This window comes from Citrus clementina, unplaced genomic scaffold (genome assembly GCF_000493195.1).
Source record: "Citrus clementina cultivar Clemenules unplaced genomic scaffold, Citrus_clementina_v1.0 scaffold_4, whole genome shotgun sequence".
NCBI lineage: Eukaryota > Viridiplantae > Streptophyta > Magnoliopsida > Sapindales > Rutaceae > Citrus > Citrus x clementina.
Genome location: NW_006262274.1, coordinates 19,374,308 through 19,391,367, shown reverse-complemented (window position 1 = coordinate 19,391,367; position 17,060 = coordinate 19,374,308). Strand labels below are relative to the sequence as shown.

The window sequence follows — 17,060 nt, the reverse complement described above, 5'->3', positions numbered from 1 at the left end:
TTTTTAAGATTCTTGATCTGCGGCTAGTTATCACCACAGCGTATTCAACTGAAAAGATATCAAAGTTATCGTGTCGTGCCTGTGACTGTTTGTGAAATATGATCATGGTTTTGTCGAACTCGAACACAGATGACAAGTTTAGGATTCCAACCGACTGTCAGCCACCAAGATTGACCCACCCACCCAAAAGAATGTCTGTGAAATAAAAAATTCCTAGGATCGTATGAAGAATCAAATGATGATGTTCATTAATTTAGAATAACAACAAAAAAAAACCATTAAATGTTACTTTAACTTTTAATATCCACAAATCACTTGGGTTCAGCTCAAGTGGCTAGAGCCACTCCCTCACATTTATGAGAGAAATGGTTCGAACCTCCACATTCGTATTGCAGGGATTTAATTTAAATGTCATTCCTTGGAGCCCTAGAGTTTGATTCACAAGACAGTATTTCTCCCAAGCTGGGAGTTGACGTCCCTCGAATATTTGAGAGGGTTAAAAAATCTTAGCGATGCTATATCAGCATTAATATCAACAAATCTCGGTATATATATATATATATGATTGTACATATCAGTTATACTCTCATGTAATATAAATTGTAATTTGAACAATAGTCTCATGTCATCAAAAAAAAAAAAAAACTTTTAATATCCACAACTGAGTTATATAAAATCAATGATTTAAAATTTATATAAGAAGTTTAAGTCAAAATTTTAAGTCAGATTCCACATTCGCCTAAAAAGACAACATAAAAAAATTACTCGTGTCAAATTATTTTTTAAGGTTTAAACGCTCTCCTATGTACTGCGTTATTTGCTCAGGCAGCCGAAGTTGATAAGCTTGTCAAAGATCCTTACGAGATAATTGTACATGTAATGATGTAAAACGAAAACTAATTGCCATGAACATTAGGTTCCTAAATGAGAAGTTGAAGAATGTTACATCTTGCATTACTTGTTCACTCTCCACACATACCAAAGCATGAATATCTGAACTTTGTTTAACAAATGAAGTCGAGGAGAAATGAGAAGGGAAAGAAACTAATTAGAGGTATTTTTTAATAAATGCCGTCCAAAGGTAGTAACCATCATTTTCATCTTGAATCTTTTCTATTCCCCCTTCAATCAATCCTCAAACTCATGCATATGGTCTAAAAGGTAGTTGGCAGCAAGTTCCTCATTCTTGTTGCAGGCAAAGAACACCTCCAATACAATTGCTCGATCAAAGCCCATTGCCTCAAGCTGCATCACAAGCCAAAGAACTGTCATCACAATAACCAATATAGATAACAGGATTTCATGTCCGCTAAGCATATCTTGGCATTTAATAGATAGGGGAAAACAGTCTTATCATAACAATCAATCTTCAAAGACTGAACTGTAGCCATTCGTCACCCCACAAAAATCAAAATAAATAAGTAAATCCAGAAACCTGCTACATCAGAATATCCTCACGCAACCATAACTAAATATCCACTACCACAACAAAAAGTAACAATGCGCACACAACCAAAGTCAACGCACTTATTAGTGAACTTACACGTTCTATGGCTTCACGTTCTTCGGGCGTGACTTGTATTGACTGTGGCATTAACCCAGCAAGCTGGTCCCCCAAATTCCTATAACAAATCAATTAATAGTATCAAAATTAACACAGACAAGTTCAGGAGTGGTAATTGAAAGGGCAGGCTATTCAGTGCAAAAAGGCACACAGTTCAGAAGAATGTGGTGGATATTTTTAAGGTGTCACATCTTACCTTGCAATGCTGCCTTTGGTGAGAGGGTAATTCTCACCAAATCCCCCCCCCCCCCCCCCCAACCCAAACCCCCAACCAACCAAAAAAAAAAATGCAATATGAAAAGTCTTACCCCTCACCACCTTGAACAGGTTCATTGATAAGCCGAAGGAAGTCAGCCTGATGTTCCTGAATAAGCCTCACTAGCTGAGGATTTTGTTTCCCCAACTCTTGAAGCATGGGCTGCAAAATGATGATCGTTAAAAGAATGTTCCGTTGAAGGAACATATATCAGATGGAGGAGAATGAACCTGCAATAATTGAGGATTTGCCTGCACCATAGCTCGCAAAACTTGAAACTGCAATGGAATTAGAAAAAACAACAGTTCAGACAAGTTTACTTAAATATGAATCAGTCATTTGCACATACACAGAAAGATGCAAGTATGCTTGCACAGAAGTGGGAACACACACGGGGTTAGAGAGAGAGAGAGAGAGAGAGAGAGAGAGACCTGTGGACTATTACGTAAAAAGTCAAGACTGCCAGCGCCAGCTGCACCTGAACCCACGTCAGGAAGGCCCTGTTTCAATATAACTTGAGTAACTCAACCAAAAAAAACTCAAAAATAATAGCTAAAAAATAATCACATTGAAAATACCTGAGGAAAGAGGTCCAAAGGATTTGCATTTGGCCCACTAGAAGTAACGGGTGCCGGTTGGGTTGGCTGTGGCATCTGAGTTGGAGAGTTAGCAGCTTGTCCATTACCAGGGGCGCGGGCCACAGGTTGAACTTCAGCTTGCTCAGGTATACCCTGATAGTTTAAATAGAAAATTTGGAGGGGGGGAAAAATAAAAAACAACTGTGTATATACTGAGATCAAATGGAATCGTATGAAACTAAATCGACAATAGGCAGTGCCTCCTTGGATGGGAATGGTATAAGAATAAACCCAAGAATGAATTTATAAAAAAATTAATTATCCACCGACCACCTGTTTTTTCTACCTTTTTCAAAAATACACAATTTTTTTTTTTTTTGCAGTGCTTTATCTGAAGTTAACATTTTTTTCATTGGTCCACTCCCATTATAACACTGTTAGAACTTTGCTGACATCATAAGGGTGAAATTGTCATTTCACGACAACACAAAAGTGAACATGTGCAATACAATATAACTTCAAGTGGAGTTCAGCCAAAAAAACAAATTAAAAATTGTGTATTTTATAAAAAATGTGAAAAAAAAAGTGGTCAGCGGATAATTTATTTACATTTGAGGGCAAAAAAGTCATTTATATAATATTCCGTTAGTTCTCTTCACAATTTGAAGACGGGATAGGTGCAAAATAATGTAACTTCAGGTGGAATTAAGCCCAAAAAAAAAGAATTGTGTATTTTTGAAAAACCCGAAAAAACAGATGGTTGGTGGATAATTTCCCTTATAAAAATTAACATTCATACGAAGCCAGGAACTAAAGAAGAATCACTAACACTTGCCAATAAAAAAGGAGAAATAAATATTCTTTCACTTAAACAGACGCAAGAAAACACTTCTTATCTGACTATACTGAGCCTTTCCTAGAATACACTTCTTATCAACTGCCTAAAAACATTAAAGCTATAAAATAGCTAAGAAAACACAGTAGATGATTAAGCATCTAATAAATACATCATTAACCTAGAACTAGCAAAAATGGCAGTAGTTAAAAATGGCAATTTCAATCATAGGCAAGAATCACAAAATTGGACAAAAATACTGATCCTTTCCTCTAGGAAGAGCTCACCCATTCTCCGAAACTGTTATCAATACAAGAAGTCATCCAAACCACCCTAGTTAAAGAGTCGAAAAAAGACATCAACCACTAGTTTGCTGCATGTCTTTATTCAGTCAGGAAAGATGTAGCATAACGATTTTTTTTTCTTTTTTCTTTTTTTCTTAGACACACTCACACATTAAGAGCAAATTATGAGAGAACAATCTGATGACATAATGCACTCAAAAGACTTCACTTCAAAAGCTCCATCCTAAATGAGTTACAAATGTGTGAAAGAATGATGAAATATAGCAATACTCACAGAATATAAATATTCAACAGCCCTCTCAGGATTATTATAAGCAGCTCGAAGAGCACGAACAACAGTATCTCTATCCCAAGTCCCTCCACCCATATCAAGAATCTGCTGGATTGCTCCCTCCAAGTTGTTCCCAGCAACCAGATTAGATGCAGCATGCCCATACACACCAGACTCTGACCTGTCCCACCGAAGAGTGACTATAAAGAGAAAACAATGATCCAGAAAAAGAAAGGATATAACCTATGCCTACATATATTCATACACACCAAGACCTCAAGGATTTGAAATGATTACATCGACGTTACAGAGAGCAACATCAAGCTACAATGTAAGGGTGAAAATACTCACGTAGCAGAAACTGATGACACAGAAGCAGAAGCAGGAGCAGGAGTAGGAGCAGGTGTAGGCCTGTGAAAAGCATAAAATTATGTAACTATAAAAATACATTTAACCAAAATGCATTCTATACCACTCATAGAATCTTTAAGTGTGTGCAGGCGAACACATGAAAATCATCGACTCACTCTGTAGAGATTGGCACGGCAGTCTGAGGAGCTGTTGCTGGGGTCACTGCAGGGGTTGGGGCACTTGACTGGGGAGCCTACAATAGAGGCATTCAGCATATGATCAATCCGGAGAGAGAGAAAAAAAGGAATTGAAAATGATTTCTCTCTATACGAGAAAAATGCACTTGTTTATCATAATATAAAAGTAAACTTGACTAGGGAGCTTAAAGTGGAGGCATTCGTCATATGAATCAATCCAGAAAGAGAGAAAATTGAAACCAATTTTTCTTTAAATGAGAAAAATGCACTAGATGATCGTAATTAAGAAATAAATATCCCAAAGAAACCATAGGCCAGTGCACCAAGGATTCCACATCGTAACACGGATAAGAGCATTAGTAAAGATAGGTCTTTCATAAAAAGAACTTAAACGTAAAACAATGCCTAACATGGATCTAAGCAGACGCTCAGAGGATATAAGCTTAGAAAACCTTACAAATAGTTCACTACCATTATTAATTAAGCACCATATTCAAATAAATAAATAATCCACCAAACCACAATTAAAATCCAATTGGGAGCAAAAAGACACAAATGTTTTTCATATATACACAATACGAAACTCTTCAATAATTTGGCTAATTATTCAGAGGTACAGATGCATCAGTACTGTGAAAACTTTGATTTCCTCCACTGCCCTACTAGTAAGAGGGCTAAAAGAACATCGCTCAAATATGTGCACAGACACATTTCTTACTTTGCTATGTGTGCTTCTCATAGCAACATGTTCTTTCAGAACATTGAAAGTAAAATTCTTTGCAACAGGCATTCCATGAATAAAATAGCTAGTAGAATGTTTATTTCAAATGCCAGGGAATTAAAACCAAATCTATTCTTACCTTTGTAGTCGCAGTTGACGTAGTTGAACCTTCACCAGTTGGTCTCTTATTCTAGCAACATTACAAAGGGGAGAAGAAAAAACAAAATGAGATGACCAAAGAGAAGTGTCACATAGCATTGTCAATATTCAGGAGGAAATTCACCAGAAAAAGGAAATGAATAGTGGAAAGGAGAGGTGCATGCAAAGAAATGATGGAGTAATGAAATTAAAATTCCTAATTTCTCGTCATGAAATTACAATTACTAATTTCTCACTATAAAATTTCAAGAGAAAAACTTAATTGTCAGTAACTCCGAGAGTATTGAGAATCTTTTTCTCATGTCAACTGACACTAAATAAACATCATGCAAAATTCACGTTCCAAGGAACTTCAATCAAGCCAATAGTTTTCTGCTTGAATATGCCCCTCAGTTCTTCAAATTAAACCCATGAGCATGGAACAGATTTTTCATTCATTACAAAGCTCCAAATTCCCAACAGTTTTTCAGATATGCATTGAGGTATTGTCTAAGGTATGGCAATAAATCAACTTTGTATTATTCAAGCAGTAGAAAATCATAAATATCACAATCCTAGCTCATGCTGAATAAATCCTTAATTGTTCTTCAAATAGGCATCAAGTCAACTTTCACTTCAAACAGGCTGGTAAATCATAAATGCTATACTCTTATTTCTTTTTACTTGCCAATCTAAAATCCAAATGAAAAATGTGATGCTCACGTCACAGTAAAATTTTGTCTATAAAAGAATTCATGGCAAATTTAAAACAGCATTGCGGGATACTACGATCAGCAGAAAAGCCTAAAAAATCAAGGTGAATAATGTTTTCACAGAAAAGTACATGTAAAAATCATTGAATTCAAACAAAAGCAGTTCTGCAAAAATACAGACAAAAAGAAAAACGTCACCTTTGTTAACATAATAACAACAAAACTATTTTCAGCTACTTTGTTCTCTTCCAGTGTAGTATCATCTTTGAGGACTTTCCCCTGATAAATCAGCATCTGTTGTGCAGCAGGATAAACATCCGATCCTTGAACAGTTTCTATCTTCATTTTCACATCAAAGACCTAAAAAGAAAGATCATAAGTTCTTATAGTTGTCTTTAAAGATAGAAGTAATACAGAAAACATCCAATCTCCGGTTAGTGTTAGATACTGAAGAGTGCTAAGGTATTAGTTAATTGGAAAAAATAAAATAAAATAAATATTAAAACAAGAGGGAGAAATCCTACTCCCACTGTCTAATAAAATTGACTTGAAATCCAAATCCCATTAACCTTCTGAATAAACATTCTTCTACAGTTAATTTTACTCTATCTAGTTAAATGAAATAGACATGAAATTCTGCTGGCTGTTGGGTCAGTTGTACACCAGAATGTTCTGAAAACAATAGCGGCATCCTACTTTCATTGTCAAATGCCTTCTTCTCTTGTTGCATCAAGACTTTGCTTGGATTTAGCTCCATAGAATTCACATTTAGGCACAATCATGTCAAAAATCCTTCACTGTGTACAGCCTCCACATCCTCCCCACAACAAACATTTTACATGAAACTTTCAAAGGCAACACTCCAAACCGATTTTTTATGGGCGAATCCATAAGCAAAACAACTTCCTACCTGAATTCACCACATTCAAATACAAACTTACTCCAATCTAACAGTCCCCAGTCCAAATGACCAAGAGAAAACCCCAAAATATTCGAACAAGCTATAACACAATGTCTTCAAGATTCACTGCATTGATATACTTGTTGAGATCTTTTAAAGTTTGCTTGTGCAACTTGATGCTTTACCCCTTTGGTTTCTAAAATCAAGTTAAGGTGTCAATGTGATTGACCATCCGTTCATCCAATCATTTATTCTCATAATGTCATTGCACTCTCATCAGTACAGTGTTCACAAAAACATATTCTTACCACGTGGGTTCAAAGGTTGAATGGCAGCGAATAAAACACATTTCCTAAGGCTGTACCGACACCAAACTAGACTCTTCTACACAACACAATTAGAATGAAATCAATCACCGTCCTAATATACACTACACAACTACCTATCCATCCACCACAATCAATTCACTAACTCAAATTTGCCGCAATATTGAAGAAAAAAATTATTTGAACCATATATATAAATAAATTTACAAAATTAAAACAAAAAATGAAACCAAATTTGAACAATTACGAATCAACACTTAAAATTCGTGATTCCAAATAGATGAACCCTAAATATCACTCAATTTCGGGAACAGAGAATATCGATTGCAACAGAACTGAACATAATATGAAATTAAAAATAAACAAAAAAGGGGGGGGGGGGGGGGGGGGGAAACAAAAACAAACCGTGTCTTCAGGTTTCACTTCGACGTCGAAAGAAGTTCCTTTGAGAGTTTTAACGAAAATCTTCATCATCTTCTTCTTTTTCTACGTTCCGTTGGGTCTCTCGAATTCAACTATTTTATTTGGTTTTCCGATCCGCAAGGTCTTTTTAATGTCTATCTATAATTGATACAGTCGGAGAGAGAAAACCGAAGCACAAGTTAAGAAGCATATAGAAGAACTTCCCTTCATGAATATCTACTGACAATAAAATATATTTAAATATGTAGCATAGCGCAAGTCAGTTTCTGCCTTTACGGTTTCCAAAGGAACGGGATCTGATGACGCCACGTGGCTCGAAGCTGATCTTGCGGCTAACGATTTGCCAGGTGGATTAAGAGATAGCTACGTTTGTCTACGTGGCGTGGTTTGGATTAAGTTATGTGGTTGTCTGTTCACTCGAAGCGTGGTTTCTACTCGGGAGAAAGGAGTTTGTTAAAGAGTGGGTGGTTGTTTGGCCTTCCAAATTCTTCCAAGTTGTTCAAATTCCTTTTAAAATATCGGGCTATGAATTGGAAGAAAATTTAATCACACATACATGTTAAGGTGGCAGAAATTTCTTGCGAAGCGCCCCTAATCATTCGAGCTATGAATTGGACCTGGTTTTGTATATCATCGAGAAAACAATTGAAGGGTCCACATAACCAAACGACGGTCTTTTGGTGTTGGACGCGACGGTCGGGAAGGGGAGCTGGCGGTGGGTACAGTAACAGTTACCATACTTTTGGAGAGAGGTATTACAAGTAAATTTACATAAACAAGGGCCACGATTGAATTGTGATTAAGTTTCCGATTTTCATCCATTTATTTTTTTATTAGGTTGAGTTCAAGAATTTTAATTTTTAACACATTATTATTATATTATTATAGTAAAAGATGCCACGGGCGGACCTACCATGGGGTTTAAGAGGGACTTCAACCCTTTCTAAACTTTAAAATGTATTGAAAATTTTATATTTGGTCTATTTAAAAATATAGAATCCCTTTTAAACTTTCAAAATTTCTTTTTAAATATGTTGTATGTTTGGTCTAATTCTTAGTTTATTATATATGTTTTGGAATTAAAAGTGGTGTCCAAGTTAAGATTTAATTGCTTGACATGTTGTCCATCTCATAATTTTAAATTTTAAAAAATATCAAGCAAAAAAACATTGATTTTTAACTTCTTATTGAGTCTATCGAGTTCAGCACTCTTTCAAAAATAAATTTGTATGGTCTCTTTCTCGCATTTTAATTAAAAGCGAATAAACTATTAAAGTTTTCTTATACGATTTAAATAGGTCCAGTTGAGTTGGAGTTATTTGATCAACTAAATTTTTTACTATTTGTGGTAACCTTTTATGTTTGCCTCAAATAGTTATACCAGTTTAAGTCATTGATTGAAAATAACAAGGACGGATTTATTGTTCAAATTTCAAATTGTTGATTAAGTTGACGACAATCGTAAATGTTGAAAATTATTAATTAAATGAAGTTTAACAATTTGGCACTTATCATTTTTGGTTCAACATTTTTTTTCATTGTATTGTACTAAGCCTCGCCTAGATAAAATTTATGGGTCCCCCATAAATATGCGTGACAGGATGGTTCTTTTTTTTTTCCACCAAAAATCAATCAAGGATTTTGTATATATAAATTTCAATACACAATATGATAAATTATATTGTACTAGAGATAATTTATCTTTTAACTCATAACTCATTATTGACTTTAATATGATCACAGAGTGTTTATTGAAAATTGTATATTATGTATTTATGGTTTCAATTATATACACATACTAATATTTTTTGTTTTGGGTGATTTGAATGAGGATGGTTTCTTTTGTCCGAAGGAACAACATATTTAAAGGAAAAATGAATACAAATAAACCTAAAGGCTGCAAAATATACTCATATAGCCACATCCGGGCCAAACAAATGAGTTATAAGATAATTCCAAATTTTAATCGGAGAGTGGATTTTTGACACCTTTAAAACCACCTTTGTAACTAAAATTACCTAAATAACCAAATAAAATAAAATTTGTTTCTTATTTTTAAAATGGGAATTCAATCAAATATTTTAGACCACCATATTTCATAATTTATATTTATATTTTTATTTTAATAAAAAATATTTTGAGAAAATGATAGGAGCTTAAATTTATGAATTAAAAACTATATGACAAGAAAAAAAAATTAATATTTTAGGATTTGTAAGTAATTTATAATTAAAAACTTTAAAAATATACAATTTTTTAGTTTTATGGGAAGATGGTTAATTTTAATATATGTATTTATATTTTGTAAATTAAAATGGAGATATTTTAAGAAATAACATTCAATTATAAGGATTTTAGAGGGGTGCTAATAGCTCCAATCCTAACCAAATGAACAGCAACGGAATTGTCTTCCCAACAGATGTCCTGAAGTGGAGCCCAAAAATGTCCTGAAAAGGCCGAATAAATACCTTGGGCTCATGAGAAGTGCTTCTGCCACCTCAGAAAAATCCTTATAAAACTCCACTCTACAATCAGTGGACTAAAAAAAAAAAAAAAACAACATCAATACAAACCATAAAATGACTCTTTTCTCCCTCCACAAAGATTTTACGGAAGATAATTTATGTTTTATGTTTTATTAAAACTAAAACATAAATATAAATTATGATTGTAGAGTAGAGTTTTTTTTTTTTGAAAATAATAGGAGCTTAAAGTTATGAATTAAAAATTATATGACAAAAAAATAATTTAATATTTTAGGATTTATAAGTAATTTATAAATAAATATTTTGAAAATATACATTTTTTAGTATAAAAGATTTTAAGGAAGATAGTTAATTGTAAATTGTAATATATGTATTTGTATTTTGTAGATTAAAATGGAGATATTTTAAGAAATAACGTTCAATTATAAGGATTTTAGAGGGGTGTTGAAAGCTGAAACCTCCAATCTCTACCAAATGAACAGCAACGGGATTGTCTTCCCTATGGATGTTTCTGACAATGAAAATGCAGGCCCAATGCAGCCGAGCCCAAAAATGGCCCGAAGAGGCCAGATAAATTCGTTGGGCTCCTGAGAAGTACTTGTGCCACCCAAGAAAAATCCTTACAAACTCCACTGATTAATCAGAGGACTATTAGCTACACTCATTTTAATTTTTAAAAACAACGCTATACACAGACACACGCACACTCACACAATACAAAGTAGAAACAATAAAACGACTCTTTTCTCCCTTCACAGAGGTCTTCCAGTAACATTCTAATTTTACATTAATTTGTCATCCAAAGTTATTTAAAAAAAAAAAAAAAAAAAAAAAGGGTTAGATTGTCATCCATAAAATAGAGTTATTTGCGTCCCTGCTGTGGCATTGAAAAACCTTTGAAGTTCCTTAATTGAAACTACCCATTTGCTTTTTCTGAGTTAAGATTGATTCAACTATTTAGTATTTTTAATTTAATGACAAATATTTAGTATTTAGTCAGTTTTAATATTGATTTGAGATTGAACATCTGTTTAAGAAGACTTCTAGTGTTTAAAGGAGAAGAAGAAGAAGACTTCCTGAAAACAAACTTGCATTTCCACATCTGTGTTTGATTTTTCCGATCTATCTTCCCACAACTCAAACCCATTTGAGTTTCTTTCATAAACTGATCTTCAAATTTTGCCTTACTTTCATATTTCATAGTCTTAAAATGTAGAGTGGTGAAAAGAAAGAATTCCATAGTCTCGAAAAGGGGATTAATTTAATTTGGCACGATTGCATGTCAAAGAATATTGTTTTCAGCAGTAGACAATTCTGGCATTTACGAAGCTACACAGTCCCAAGTCAGCCAGCATAGGCGTAAATTCAGCATCCAACATCTATTGAAACTTTAAAGCTTTAAACCATGAAGCAAAATTTTCAAAGATTATTATTCTCATTGAGGATAAAATTGTAAATGTAAATACGTGCGGTTTGATAAGAATATTTTAAAGGGCAACTCATTTGCAAAAGCCATTTGTGGGCCTTCACCACCCAGGCCCAAAAAAGCAGAGCCCAACGGAGGGATTGACTAAGACTTGACCTACAAATTGACGTGGAAGTCAACTACTTACGTTAACGACTTGGTAAGTAAATTATAATTATAACGTGTAAATCAAAAGTGGAGGCAATAAAGAAAAGTACTTAGGCAGAACCAATCCCCCAAGAAATTACCAGGCAGTGGGGAAAACGACTTTTGAGGGGGGGGGGGTTGGGGTTGCAAAAGTAAAAGGGATCTGGACTTTTGTATCCTTCGTTTACAAGGGAAACAACTTTCACGACAGGTTTTTTCACAATTTTGATTTTTGAAAGCATCCTTGCAATTTCCAGGCAACTTCCTCGAAAGACACCCCTTCAAATTCTGTCTCAATCTTCTCCTCAGGATTGGATAATTGCTTTTTTGGCATGTTCATATTGGCAGTTGTACGCAATCATCCGCGTTAAAAATACGTTTATGATTGTGGCAATTTTATGAGTATGATTGAAATCAATAACGTTCTTTTTCTTCTTGAAAAATATAAAAATAAAACAAAACCAAAGAAATACATATTTCATTTTACTTGGTCGCAATTGGATAGTGATACAATAATAAGCAAACACTCTAAAGTCCCGTTTGATATTGAAGTTGAAATTCAATAAGTTGCTTATTTTATTTTATAGTGTTTATTACAACAAGTTTAATGTGAATGTATTACATTTTATTTTTTTTATTTGGATTATGTATTAATATGAACTTTTATTATATTTTACATAACAAATTATGAAGTTCATTAGATTTTTTTTAAATAATTTTTTTTTCACTTTATTTAATTTTATGTGTTTTAAAAAGAAAAAAATACGTTTAAATATTATTAAATATACTTCAAAAAAATAAAAGGAAATTTTAACTTATATCTATTTTAATTATTATATAATATAACAGATTTATAATAAAATTTACTAAACACATATAGAATACTTTTTAAACTCACAACAATCTTAACAATATAATTAACTCAACATCAAGCTACTTCTTTCAGCAGCCTATTGCATCTGTAAAATAAAATCAGCCTATTAAATCAACAACTACAATCTCGTACACCTAAAATCAATTCACACCATAAAAAGTACCCCAACAAAATGCACCGACAAATTTAATTCAATAAGAGAAATTTTAAAATACATCAAATATATTATGTCACATGTAAATTAAAAATAAATAATAATATAACATATGTACATTTATTTATTTTTAAAAAAAAACACCATGTAAATAATAATTATATTAAATTTAAATTACAGGTCATACATATATTAATCAATTATAATACCTCGGATGTAGTCTCCTCATTTGATAGATACGTTTAAACATATCACTAGGTTTAGCTATTCAACACATGCCTATATACCATGTAATGCACCACCTGGTTTAGCCATTACTTAAATAAGATTATAAGATCCACTATTCATGTAGATCACAATTTCAGTTAATAATTTTTCACAAAATATTAAATAATTCACCGGACGATGGCACAAACTCTTGATTGGATAACAAGGGCGGGAAGAAAAGAAAAAAGGAGATCACGGATCACCTCAACTAAAATTGGCCCAACTAAAGAATTGTCATTAACATTTATTTTTAATTGGTAGATAGATTTAGGAACACCCCTTTTGCTTGTTAAAAAGAGTACGAATCCGCAAATGGAAGAAATTCGTAATCAAATTTCTTGTTTCCTTGTAACTTCCATAAAACCAGATTCCTGAAAAATATTCGAACCATCTCCAAAAAGTTACGCCATTCTTTCATATAATTTCTAGTCCTACATATTTCTTTCATTTCCTTTTTAATAAAAAAATTAAAAAACAAATTTACATTCATCGAAGTCGTATCCGTATTTTCTAGAACCGGAAACTTCTTTTTTCCTTTTAAAATTTTAAATTTTCATTCTACAGGCTAGGTCTCGTATCTCCACGAGAAGTCAGAAATCTCGGCCGGGTCGAAGTACACGTTGGAATATTCGAACAACCCATCATCAAACGCCACGTAATCGTTTACTAAATTATTCACGCCACCGACTCCCAACTCGAACGAGTCATAACTCGAGATGTTAACGTTATCCTCAAACCCCCACAAATCGCCGATTCCAGACGATCCAGATGAGACTCGGACCAACTCAGTCACCTCATCACTTTTAACCTCCTCACTCGAAACAGTAGTGGAAGGAGGCAGACCAAGCTCGTCATCGGATGCTTCTAGAAGGTATCCAAGGTCCGGCTGGGCCTCGCCGGAATCCGTCGACGTCAGATCCACCACCTCAACCGGAGGCGAAGAAGTGGGTGTTATCTCCACCTCGAAGCTCTTCATTACCGAGTCAAGATCGAGAACCGCCGCGTCGGGATCGGAGTCGTCCAGAAATCCAGACAACAAATCATCCTTCAACCTCTTCACCTCCGGCAACTCCAACTCCGGCTCGGCCGGGTCATCCCTGACTCTCTTCTTGTTATGGCTACTCAACTCTTCCATTAGAATAAAATTAACAATGATATTAATAAAAAAGAACTAGGGTTAAGGCTTGCTTTGTTGCGAGAGAAAAGAGAATAAAGATTGTGCGGTTGTTCTGACGAGGAGTGGCAAGAGGGGAACACAAGTTTATATAAGGAGACCGAGGAGGAGAGAGAACGAGAGAGAGAGAGAAGTGTATGCAATGATGTGACTCAAGGCGCGTGGGATCAAACAAACACACAGGCCATCACGGAGGACTTGCCATTATTTGTTGTTTCCAAATAAAAGACTTTTTTTTTTAGATTTGATGTCGGGTTACCATTTTTATTGAATTTATAAATTGGTGTTGAAATCCGTTTTCAAGTCCGGTCGGTTGGGCCCCACTTGCCTAGTCAATCACGGCCTTTGGTTTAATATCTTTGTTCAAAGATTTGGCAATTGTCGTTGGCTTGGCTCGGCTGGATTTGAATAGAATTCGAATCTTCGAGAGTTGGTTCGTACGTGTGTGTTCCGTGGGTAAAGTAGTCGACGACGGCGTGTGGTTTAGGCTTTTGAAAGTATGATAGAAAGCATGTTTTAGTAGGCGTTTTTCAACTATAATTTTATTCATCCTCATAATTTTTAAAGCCATTTCCAAATTGTTCTTGCAGTAAACTATTGAGATTTAATTTTTTAAAAAAAAACTAGTTTTTCCTCCCCAAAAAAGTAACATTTAACATTATAAGAAATATCCGATGAGGGGTGAGAGTACTCGCATGGCCGAACGTTCAACCCCTAAATTTTGGAAATTTTTTAATAGTGTGAAAATTTTAAAATATTAATTAAAAAATAAAAGTTAAAAAATATTAATAACCAACAATTACTAATCTTAATTTTAAAATATATTAAGATTTACTATGTTATAAATATTATAACTTACAGTTATTTCAAAAATCATACAAGTTCTATCACCTATTATAATTTTTTACATTATTTTGAAGAAGTTGTAAGTTTCAGCAGCGGTCACTTAGCAGCACCAAATATTTTAATACACCTTCTACTCTACGGTCTTTATTACCCAAATTTTTTCTCTTACATTAAAGAGCTACAATCTCAAGTCTCTAAAACTCAAAATTGGTGTCTTCATCTTCTATTTCTTTTTCTTTTTCTTTTTTTCAAGTTTATTTCATCTAACATAACTAGTTATAACTAAATGAACCATTCAACTTCCTTCTTAAGTTCTTCCGATTCTCTCCTACAAGGGCTAACAATCTAAAGTTTTCTTTCCTCACCAAGATTCAATTTTTGCTTTGTTCATCTTTTTTTTATTTTTTCAGTTAGTTTATATTATTTGTACTTATTTCCATAAATTCTTATTATTTAATAATGAATCTTCCATCATGAACTTTAAATTAAATTTTTGAGAAAGGACGCCTACAGCCCAAGTTTCAAGAAACGGTCACAAAGACCTCTGAATTTTCAATAAGGGACACCAAAATCTACTTTTTATTATAATACCCTTTGACTTTATAAATAAAAAATTCACCCCAAAATTTTATAACAAATATAAATGTAGCATCAAAATAAAGGTAATAATTTTAATATTTAAAAGATATTTAATATTTTACCATATATTAGACCTATTTTATTATATTAAAGTAATTTTTAATAATAAATAGAACATAATATTAAAATAAATAAATTCTTAAAATTATTTTCAATATTATGTAAAAAAAGTTAATATATTAATAGGAAGATATTTTGTTAATTGTAAAATATGTTTAGCCAAAGATTTATTTAAAATCTTTATAATGAATACAAATATATTGTTGAAATAAACATAATTGTTTAAAAATTTAATATTATTTGATGTTAAAATTAATTTAATAATATTAGTTTACTAGATAAATTATATTATTTATATTAAATTTGTATTAATTAAAAAATTTTAAAGTCAATTTTCTAATTATTATATTCAAAGGGTATTATGGTAAAAAAGAGGTCTCGGTGTGCTTTTTTTGAAAACTTAGAGATTTTTGTGATTATTTCTCCAAAGTCTAGGAGTATAAATGTCCTTTTTTCCAATATTTTTAGGCATAATCTATTATGTGTTAATTTATAAATTATGTCTGTTACTTTAGTATTAAGATTTGTGCATTATTAATTTATTAATTCTATATATTAATTTTCAGGCATGATTTTTTTTATTATGATTGCATTAGATGGTGTAATATATCATTTTTTGTATTTTCATTATTATAATTTTTAATAGAATTTATTTTATTTTTATAGTAATTTTGTTATATACATTTGGGCAACTTCCAAATCAAAATCTTGGATTTGACTATGGTAATTTTCGTTGTCAAAGAATTTTTTTCGATATTGCTTTAGACTTTAGAAGCGTTTAAACTTCTGAAATGGTTAACTGCAATTATTTATTTTATTCATTTTTAATTATGACATTTATATTATTTTATTTTAAAAAAAATTAAAATTAATGTAAAAAATAGTCACATAAAATTAAAATACATAATTTTTATTTAAAATAAAATGACGTTCATAAATTGATGGCACATACCCATCATATTAATGATTGGATGGAAAGTAAAAAATCATCTATCATTTGTGACATATAATGGTTATTATAGCCATATTACTCGACACTTACAATACAAAATTTGTATACAAACTCAGTAAGCTTACCATTATTGTTGATAATATATATTTAGAAAATATTCGGAACTTTTTTACTTTGAGTTAAAACGTGAAAAACAAAAATACTAAATTCTTATTTTAGCGGTTGATAACTTCAAAAGGAGGGGTGAGTGGAAGGATACTTTGGTCAAGTTGACGGGGTGCCTTGTAGACTTTTAAAATGATTAGATTAGGTTGGAAATTAGATTTTGATTAAGCTTTAGATTTGACGGGGTGGGGGAGGAGGACTTTTCTTAATGAAAGTTGTAGGTAATTGATGGCGCATTTTCTTGGAACCTCC

The 17,060-nt window shown here is 32.7% G+C and overlaps 2 protein-coding genes across 2 annotated transcripts; both read right to left on the bottom strand.

Moving 5' to 3' along the window:
* Positions 1-883: 883 nt before the first annotated feature.
* Positions 884-7,814, bottom strand: LOC18044405 (ubiquitin receptor RAD23d). The gene is made up of 12 exons (XM_006437612.2): positions 7,562-7,814; positions 6,128-6,289; positions 5,218-5,268; positions 4,337-4,413; positions 4,161-4,220; positions 3,813-3,990; positions 2,399-2,551; positions 2,252-2,320; positions 2,051-2,098; positions 1,873-1,982; positions 1,544-1,622; positions 884-1,245 (listed from the first exon to the last, which is right to left on the bottom strand). The coding sequence occupies exons 1-12, from the start codon at positions 7,628-7,630 to the stop codon at positions 1,129-1,131; spliced, it is 1,173 nt and encodes a 390-aa protein (XP_006437675.1). The 5' UTR covers positions 7,631-7,814; the 3' UTR covers positions 884-1,128.
* Positions 7,815-13,362: 5,548 nt separating this feature from the next.
* On the bottom strand, positions 13,363-14,344 carry LOC18044404. The gene has a single exon (XM_006437608.2). The coding sequence runs from the start codon at positions 14,105-14,107 to the stop codon at positions 13,538-13,540; it is 570 nt and encodes a 189-aa protein (XP_006437671.1). The 5' UTR covers positions 14,108-14,344; the 3' UTR covers positions 13,363-13,537.
* Between the last annotated feature and the right edge of the window lie 2,716 nt (positions 14,345-17,060).